This window comes from Suillus bovinus (assembly GCF_016758785.1).
Source record: "Suillus bovinus strain UH-Sbo-P2 chromosome Unknown EDB93scaffold_127, whole genome shotgun sequence".
NCBI lineage: Eukaryota > Fungi > Basidiomycota > Agaricomycetes > Boletales > Suillaceae > Suillus > Suillus bovinus.
This window is the reverse complement of record NW_024542183.1, coordinates 70,252-79,450: the sequence shown is the minus strand read 5'-3', so window position 1 is coordinate 79,450 and position 9,199 is coordinate 70,252. Positions and strand designations below refer to the sequence as shown.

Here is a 9,199-nt window from a genome sequence, read left to right as displayed (position 1 = left end):
CATTGAGGATCAAGTGTTATGGGCCCATATGGCTTGACTCAGGCGCGGACCACCCTATTTCTGGGTCGTAAGTTGCAATGATCATGTGGTCCGCGAACGTCTGGTACATTATCATTAGAGTGACATGGATATGGTTGTCAGCGGTACTTGCTCACCTGGCCGAAACGTAATGTCTCGATGGGCTGCAGGGGCTTCAATTTCTTTGCGAGGGTGATTTGAGCTTAGATGCCTGCAACGATGTTGGAGTTATACATGACTACGCTCAGCATGCGAGACGCTTACATCGAGTGCAGCAGGGCTTGCTGGGTCAGCACTGGCAGAGTCAGCCGTCCGGCCTGATACGATGTGCTGGTTCTGTTACCCATAGCTATTGTGACCAAAGGGAAAATATGCGGAATCAGTTCGACCCATGTTTTTATAAGTACACGGACATGACTAGGAAAATAATAAATATCGACAAGAATGACTCGATCAACGTCACCACAAAGGTCTTGGTATGATCGGATCGGATCGGCACGCTTCCAAATGCATCGACGACTCAAGACAAGACCCCCTACTCCCCAAAACACTATACGCCAGCAAAACTACAAGCCCAATCTGAACGTTGACATGCTGGTGAATCGGAAGGTCCTCCTGTGATAGACTCTTCTGCCCAACTATTACGCGACTTATCGGCTTGTGCCACGTCTGAAAGGCAACTATGAGTGTTGACGCGCTCGTAAGTGGCACCGGTTATCATTACACAGCCCACGAGTGCTTATTTGGTTTACAAGAAATGCTCGCTGGGAACGACGGTTTTGTCTATATACGCCGGTGGGTGGGTATCATGATGTTAGAAACATGGTACGGCTTATGGAAATTACCTTTTTGATGCAGGCGCAAATCTTCTACCACCCAAAACATGACGTTTTGGCACACTCAAACGAGTCGCAAATTCCACGCTCCAGAAGCACTCTGCGGCTACTTTCTCTAGTTATCTGCGAACGCGTATTATGTGGAGCAGCCGGGGTCCTGAAGTTCGCACAATTGATAAGATGCGAGGAAATTTTAATCGGCTGGCACGACGAAGATACGTCAAACGAAGCCTCGTCTCGAAGTGAGTCTGGTCATGAGTCTGATAAGGTCTATTATCACGCTTGAGCATCAGCACCTGATAGTACTTGATTAGGATGTTCACCTTCTGCACGTAATAACAAAGACTAGCGACGTAAAAGCGTCATGATCAGTCCAGACTGTCCGGTCAAAGATGCCAACCTGATGGAATTATGTACGGATGTTGGTAAAAGCTAAACCAACCTTAACACCGCTACGCTCTCAACATGCGCAGTCTGTGGGAATAGATCAAAACCCCTCAAACTCTCCAGGACATATTTCCTCCCACCCCCTTCTCGCTCCATGCGATCTATAATCATCCCTATATCACGCGCTTGTGTATGCACATTGCAGCTCACATATACCACGGTGCTACATGCGAAGCGAACCAATTGTTCTATGAATGCTTCATCAGAGCCCTTGCGTGGAGGATCTATGATCAACGCCGTTTTGTCTGGGGGGAAGTGCGAAACTGTCGAGAATATGTTCGCAGCGTCACCCGCCAGAAAAGAGCATTTCCCTTCCGGGAGGCGGTTAATAACAGCATTCGCAGTAGCCGACTTGATTGACTCGGTGGAAAGCTCGATGCCTGCGACGATGTCGAAATGTGGCGCAAGCATCAGTGAGAAGAGACCTGAACCGCAGTATGCATCCACAAGATGCGTGGGCCCGGACGATTTCGAAGAAGGGAAGATCGCGTCTTTTACGTATGAGGTGAGTGGAACAAGCACGGAATTGTTGTTTTGGAAGAATGAATGTCCCGGAAACTCGAAATACGTAGAATCCACGCGTTCACGGACAGTTTCCTTGTGGTTCGTAACACAGATGTGTTTTTCGTCCTCCGCACTAGGGATAGATGATATATCGGAAGGCAGGTGCTCGATGGAGTCGCGTAGAAGCAACGAAACACCTTTTTTGTAGCCCCAGATATTCCTGATAGAAATTCAGATGTAGTCGAGTTTCCTATACAGCTCACATACTTGATTATATCTTCCCGTATAGGTCCAAGTGCTGCGTTTAACACAGGAGTTGCAATAGGACACTCCTGAAGCTGATAAGTATAAACCGAAACAAATTTCATTATTGTCACCTCGATGTCCAGCACCGTTCGCTTTCCGATTTCATTAAATCCGATTTTTAGCCAGGTAGGCTTATCTGTTGAATTGGTCGAGCTAGTTTCAGCTTCCTTGCGTGCTTTTTTTGGTGGGGCCTCAAAATGCGGTGTTATTTTTGTACGATAGCCGTATTGAAGTGGCGAGGCTATTGTTGGAAGTACCTCTGGGATAGTTTCCTTGGGAAGGTCTGATCACGTGAGTGAAGGTATCAGAAAGATTAAAAGGAAAGGTGTACTTGAGAAATTTTCATAAGCCTTGATGACTACGCTGCGCTTGATTCCGAGTTGAGTATCATAAGAAAGCATCTAACATTTGCATATGGTCAGCGCCCGGATATGATCATCAAGCAACTAACCTGATACTGGCAACCAGAACATTGACCAAAGTAGCGACACTTCGCACGGCCATCGTCGCGCAGGTCAAGGTTCGGTGATAGGACTTCGACAAGGTCGGCAAATGAATGTAGACGCGAACTGCGATAAACTCGAACACGGATTCGTTCCCCTGGTAATGCAAATGGTGCAACGATTACCCAAGGAGGAAAAGATGCAGGGGAACGTGCCAGCGCATCGCCTGGTGTATATAAGGCTTAGTCAAAATCAATAGACAGACGGGGAACGTCCTTATCCGCACCATTGGAAGATAATGCAGATACCTCCACCTCCACCTCTTCACGGAAATCAAAGGCGAATCCCACTCGGTGCCGTGTTGCAGAGCACGATCGACTGTATCATCTCCTAGCAGTGCGACTATGTCACGCCATAGGACATCTTCTGAGGAGTAAGGCTCTGGCAAGACACGCTTCTGTTTCCTCTTCGCTGATTTCGACACTTTCTTGGAAGGCCCAGATACTACTTGGACACTCGTATCTCCTTTTGACTCATCCATGGTATGCTCCTCCAATCGAATCTTTTTCTCCAATGGGGCAGGAACCTCGGGATCGATTGTCGGTGATCTCACACGGGTAGACATTGCACCTGATAGTGTCTTGGACTGGCAAAAAAAACTGGTTCGAACGTTACAAAGTAGACCAGGAGCATAGGTTTGCGGTGGACGCACGCGATGCGAACGAGCTATAAGCCTTGCAATGGTGTGGGTGGTGTTCGCAAGAGTAACAACACTCATACCAAGCCCGCTAGTCTCAAATAAAATTGCTACTAATTACGTTCCGAACTAGGAAATCCACACGTGACTAAGCTTTACTTTCTCCAACCCGTCACCAACTCGCGTCATTTAGTACTTATCACCGGCCACCTCGGATCGAATCAAATAGTAGGTTTTGCCAAGACTTCTATTTCTGCTTTTATTACGTTCAAAATTCCCTTGGATTTGGTTGTTTCTTCTGCCCATGATCATCACTCTTCGCCCCGCTCGCTGCTCTCAGTGGAGCCCCCTAAGGGAGAGCCAGTGGATTCAATGCCGTTCTGGTGCAGGATTTGCCATCAGTGCTGTTCTTGTGCTTGCCGGAAGGTGTATTTTGCAGGGTGAGCCTATGCAGTCTATGTCCTTTTGTGTCATGTTCAAACTCTTGTCATAGATTTAACTCTCGGACTGATGGGGTGGATGAATTGCACCTGCGTGTCCTGGCTACGTCATCAGAGGACTTGACGGAGAAACGCAATGCGCAAAAAGGTGCGTTGCCAAGCAGCCCTCATTTCTGAGTTGATGAAATTGGTACACGACCAGTAATTGAGACTGATGCAGAGAGGTCGGCATTGGGTATTAGTGGTATGTTGATACGCGCGCGTGCACCCACAAATATCTTATCCTTCATCATAGGTACTTCTTCTGGGCAACGTTGTGAGTGGCTATCTCAGGTCCCCGTGCTGTAATAGCTTAACACCCACAGGTCATCAACGAAAGTTTGCCGATCTTTCTTGATGGTGCCGTAAGTAGCAGAATTCTTGAACATCGATTGATACGATTCTCGCCGATTAATAAATCCTATTCGCGCTACATAGATTGGTGGAGGCATTGCGGCTGTCGTAATTTCTACCACAGCGATAGGTATGATCTCTTATATGTGCCCGTGAGTTCATCGTCCGCTAATTTTTTGATCATAGTCATTTTTGGGTACGTTCTCGCCCCTCTCGGAGTTGGACTTGCTGAGCAGACGACATGTCTTCTCTTCCGCAGAGAGTACGTGACACACAAAGTAGAAGTATCCAGTCGACCTCATCATTTTCTGCAGAGTTATTCCACAGGCTGTTAGCGTCAGATATGGCCTCGCAATTGGCGCACGATGTGCGCCTTTCGTGCTCTGCCTGATGTATTTGTTTGGTAAGTGGTGCTGACATACATCGCGTTGAAGTCATAATAACTCCGGATGGAACATAGCTCCCATCGCATACCCTACTGCGAAGCTCCTCGATTACGTTCTAGGCCAGAATGAGGGTCATACGTACAAGAAGGCTGAGCTCAATCTTTTCTGCAGTTCCATCGCACGGGAGAGGAACCGCTACGGGATGACGAGATCAGCATATTGAATGGCGTGCTGGAGCTCAATACGAAGAATGTGGAGACAATCATGACACCATCAAGGTAAGTGTTGCATTGGAAATATGGGAGTATGTCACTCATATGTCTCGGGACGGTAGGACGTCGTAACGCTGAGCTCAGACACCATCCTTGATCACAACACAGTAGACGCAATGTAAACATCACAGTTCCAGTTTTCTGATGTTAGTTTGACTAACAGCTCACTCAGTCTCGCAAGTGGCTACTCACGCTTTCCTATACATGAACCCGGGAATCCACTATCATTCCAAGGGCTTCTGCTCATCAAAAAGGTAACTTTCGATGTTACGCGTCAGTCTGCCTAAACGTTGAGGTTGTTTCTCAGCTGTTGGTATACGACCCCGCGCGCGCTCTCCCAGTCTCGGATTTCAAGCTTTCGATTCTTCCCGAAGCACATCCAAGTATAAATTGTTTCCAGGCGCTGGATTACTTGTAAGAACCTTCACTTGAACTTCTGCAGCTCTGATGAATGTGTTGCAGTCAAACGGGACGCGCCCACTTACTACTGATTAGTCGGACACCTGGCACTGCAGGCGGTGGAATTGGAGTGATCACACTCGAAGGTGTGTTTTCCAAGACAGCTCTGTTCCCTTACTTACTGACATTCATGTTTAAGACATCATTGAGGTGCGTCTGACTTGGACCAGTTTATATCCAAAGTTAACAAAGTTTTGCAGGAAATCATATCAGAAGAAATCGTGGATGAAACAGATCGATACGAGGATAATCAGAGTAAAAAACGTGCGAAGCGAATGACTACGGCTACTATAATGCGAGGGTTCGTATTCCCTTCTAACTTTCTCACACCTGTTGTTAATATGTCATATTTTAAGGATTGTGGAGCGAGAGGGGCGAGAGCGAAGTTTAACGCGAGTGACGTCTTCCGACCGGATACCCCTGTTGCGCGAGACACCTCTCCTACCATCCACTCCACTTTCCGAGACCAATTATCCGAATCCTCGCTACGGCGCGATACTCAGCCCGTCCCCCAAAATATGATGTTTACAACCTCATTCACAGGGCGTACGCTATCGTATGCTGTCGGACTTTGTTGTAGCTATCGGACGAATCTCTTTGTTTCGGTATGTTAACTCGTCGCTTGCTTCATTGTATCGAAAAATTATATCTTGTATTCAATCGATCGAGTATTCGTCTTTTCCTTTTCAAAATAGGCACGCACATTCGCGGGATGATAGCTGTGTCTATCCCGCCCTCTGCTCTCATGAAATAGATCCAGTGTTGAGTTCGAAAATTTATTATTCTAAAGAACTATTTCTTGTTAGAAACAAGTTGCAAAAGCTTAAGTAATGTATCTTGGGATAGTTTTATCAGTATGTGCTGGTCTGTTGAACTGGTACTTCAAAGCTGCGCAGCGGGGTATTCAGGGGACGTGTGGACTCCGAGTGCTACTAAAGATGTCACTCTCGGCGAAGCCGCTCCGGATAGATGGCGCAATCAGAGGGGGATGATGGCACAGAATGTCTCCATTATGAACTACTATAGATTCAACCCTATGATATTGTTGACATCAACCCGCGTGAACAAGACTATAGAACTTATTCTCAGAAGGTTACTGGTGACTGACTGAGGGTGCCGTTTCCGTGTCTGTATGCAAAACCGATCACTGAAGCCAACTCATCGCTATGGTACAAAACGATAGAGTAGGATATATGTGCTGTATTCCAGTATATATCTGAGGTATGTATGTAGATAAATGAGTCGCATCACGCTCAAGTTAGTGATATCCAGCGACAAAATGGCCGACTACTGTTCGTCAATTGCCGTTTTGTCGAGCTCTCGTAGTCGTTTCTTCAAAGAAAACATCAACAATGGCTCACCTGTTCAGATAATCGCCCGCGGACTTACCTCAAGAGCAAACAGGTGCGAGTCATATGATGCTGGTGCAAGCTGATGAACTGATTCCGCCAAACGATACATATATTCCTGTGGGAGATAGTCTCAAATTTGTTCTGAGATAGAAAAAGCTTTACGAACCTTATTCTGTCCAGAGGGACCCTCGGAGGCCCATATCCGCTGTGCCAAGTCCTCTAATGGTTCTGAACCAACTGATCTCATCGTTAGTAGATTGAATTCAAGAGAGGAAAGTAGGATGCTCACTGAATGACGGGTTATCTGGCCGACCGACATAACACTTGCTCCTCGTGAGATCGGCACAACTCGATTAGAAACACAACACGTACAAAAGCCTGAGTCAAGGGATCAACGACAGGTAGGTGAAACAAGTAAAGTGTATTACATACATCCTGAATTGCAATTTTCTCTATCCCATTCTCTAGGGTGTAGACATGCAGCGTTTCCATTGTGTATCCGTCCTGGTCCATTATGCTACCTTGGATGGTCGGATACCCAGTTCTGTTGGGCGACATACCTTTTCTCTGTAATCTTTCCGGGCACCTCAAGTGTCAATACGAACTATGACGGAACCATCATGGGTGATATTGGACTCACCCAAGTAATCCCTAACTTCTGCTTCATATTCCGGGTCAATCGTGTACGCTATGCCTGTGGAGAGGGATATTATCAGCAAGAAGAGAATCTTCATCGGATGAAAAGCCCTCGCCCCAAACGATATCTTCATCCGGAAATGCATCCTAGTGTCTAGTGTGTTTGCGGATATCCTAGAGGATAAGCTTGAAGAGACAGACTCACAGACTGGGAAAAACGATCCCAATCCTCCTTGTGAATAAGAGTCACCACACGCCCTGGATTCTGCGATTTTACGATCAATACTATGTCAGGAGTTCCGCTGAAGTGTATGATGATTGATGAATGCCAGGACACACCTCGGGTGTGCCACGATGATCGTGCGATTTCTGAGCGAACCGCCTTATGTAGCCTTTGAGGAATCCGGAGGCTACAGAAAGCCAGATTCATAACGTATTTTCTAAGCGAAATGGATTGATCGCTTACTCTGAGATTGGACATGTGGTGGGGGCTATGATACCACCAGTGATCGCACTGATTAGTTAGTAACACCTTTCGTGGCTGTCTGTCCTCACTTTGAATATCAGTGAGCCGTATCCAAAGACCACGAATGGAGCATTGAGAGACCCCATGAAAGACCTGCGAGTTGATGTAAGTAGTCAAAACTGTCGCCCCTTGACGGTTACGCTAATGGATCGTTTAGGCCAAAATTGGGCCAAAAGGGCCAGTGAAATGTTCATTGATTATCCAATAATTAATATGGGAACTCAGGTATACGTAAGCAACCGGCTTACCGTGTTAAGCGATAAATACGAGTAGTGTTCAAGAACACTTAAGGCGATTCAGACTGCTACATACAGTGTAAGAAAAACGAATTCATTCTACATAGTGTGCCAATATTTATTGTGTTGGCAGCGTGACAATACCGTACTCTTGTAATTGAAGAACCATTTCTCACAATCTCAGGCTATCCTTGATGTCCTTGACAAACTTGAACGCATGATGAAGCGCTCCTGAATGACGGACTCTGGGGTATAGATTAAACACAACGCCGCTGGGTCAACTAACACCTGCATAGCATAGCGGGTCATTGTTAAGCTCTAGCCCCAGCTGCAGCGGTTCTTATCACACCTGCTTGGACGACAACCTATCCGCACGACATTCAACCCTGTCTTAAATATTGCAGACCGCGTTGTGAATCTGTAGGGGACAGCCGGCAAAGAGGCTCTTGTGGAATTTCAAACGGTGAGCGCGACACACCTTCCTAATGCACTAGATGAAGGAAAATGTTTTGGAGCCGACTCGGAAAAGACAATTGACAACATGGGTTCAGACTGATCTAAGGAGTGATGGAGAACTGACCCAAACAAACGGATCGAACCATGGTAGCGCTATGCGCTGGCAGGGTCACTGCAAGTTCAAGTAACCACGAATCAATAGCCCTACTCAATAACGATTTTATATGGCCATTTTATTTCGTAAGCATGATGACAGCCTCGTTGTTTCGCGTCGAGTGCTTGCAGTGCCATTGTTGCTGTAAATAATTGGTCATCCGGTGTCTCTGCATCGCCGGTAAGATAATGGAAAGTGCTTCGAGAGACGTTATGCCCTGCGGGGAACTATCTGCCATGGTGGCGTGAACCTGTTTCCACGACGCCTGCACCGGTGAGCACAATTTAAACCCCTGCGCCTCGCTTACTTAGCCGATTTCAAGCACCGCTATGTGCGTGCCGAACGTGCTTGTTCATTTTATTTGCATTTTATTTCGGAAGCTTTTGCACGAACTGTCACGAAATAAAAAGGGCCAAATAAAATCGTTATGGAGAAGGGCTATACGCAGGATATTATAGGCTATAGTGTTCCATCCTCAGAAATATGAGTCGGGATCCCCCTCAGAAGATTCCCCATCACCTCGCACAGAAAATGCGTTACTCACCTGCACGCCATAGGCTACAAGAGTTGTTCTAGTCTGCTCGTCTAAGGTTGAAAATTGAGCCGGCAGCTCGAACGGCACGCCGCTACCAATTCAA

At 46.7% G+C, this 9,199-nt stretch overlaps 3 protein-coding genes across 3 annotated transcripts; 1 reads left to right on the top strand and 2 right to left on the bottom strand.

The window, feature by feature from the left end:
- Positions 1 to 1,286: 1,286 nt before the first annotated feature.
- Positions 1,287 to 3,095, bottom strand: EDB93DRAFT_1323533 (S-adenosyl-L-methionine-dependent methyltransferase; the record flags this gene model as incomplete). Its single annotated transcript, XM_041454995.1, has 7 exons — positions 1,287 to 2,025; positions 2,073 to 2,137; positions 2,183 to 2,394; positions 2,443 to 2,512; positions 2,563 to 2,780; positions 2,841 to 2,903; positions 2,927 to 3,095. The coding sequence occupies 7 exons, from the start codon at positions 3,093 to 3,095 to the stop codon at positions 1,287 to 1,289; spliced, it is 1,536 nt and encodes a 511-aa protein (XP_041301473.1).
- A 732-nt stretch (positions 3,096 to 3,827) lies between these two features.
- Positions 3,828 to 5,723, top strand: EDB93DRAFT_1256561 (uncharacterized protein; the record flags this gene model as incomplete). The annotated part of the gene is made up of 15 exons (XM_041453964.1): positions 3,828 to 3,839; positions 3,912 to 3,935; positions 3,987 to 4,007; positions 4,057 to 4,095; positions 4,169 to 4,214; positions 4,271 to 4,346; positions 4,399 to 4,487; positions 4,545 to 4,582; positions 4,642 to 4,748; positions 4,906 to 4,996; positions 5,050 to 5,156; positions 5,205 to 5,287; positions 5,341 to 5,351; positions 5,402 to 5,502; positions 5,558 to 5,723. 15 exons carry the CDS (start codon positions 3,828 to 3,830, stop codon positions 5,721 to 5,723), a joined length of 1,011 nt encoding a protein of 336 aa, XP_041301472.1.
- Positions 5,724 to 6,187: 464 nt separating this feature from the next.
- On the bottom strand, positions 6,188 to 7,883 carry EDB93DRAFT_1183832 (ChaC-like protein). The gene is made up of 13 exons (XM_041450741.1): positions 7,745 to 7,883; positions 7,656 to 7,680; positions 7,529 to 7,599; positions 7,395 to 7,454; positions 7,306 to 7,336; positions 7,194 to 7,247; positions 7,114 to 7,127; positions 6,986 to 7,057; positions 6,926 to 6,931; positions 6,843 to 6,876; positions 6,720 to 6,790; positions 6,591 to 6,668; positions 6,188 to 6,533 (listed from the first exon to the last, which is right to left on the bottom strand). Exons 1-13 carry the CDS (start codon positions 7,799 to 7,801, stop codon positions 6,489 to 6,491), a joined length of 618 nt encoding a protein of 205 aa, XP_041301471.1. The 5' UTR covers positions 7,802 to 7,883; the 3' UTR covers positions 6,188 to 6,488.
- Positions 7,884 to 9,199: the final 1,316 nt, after the last annotated feature.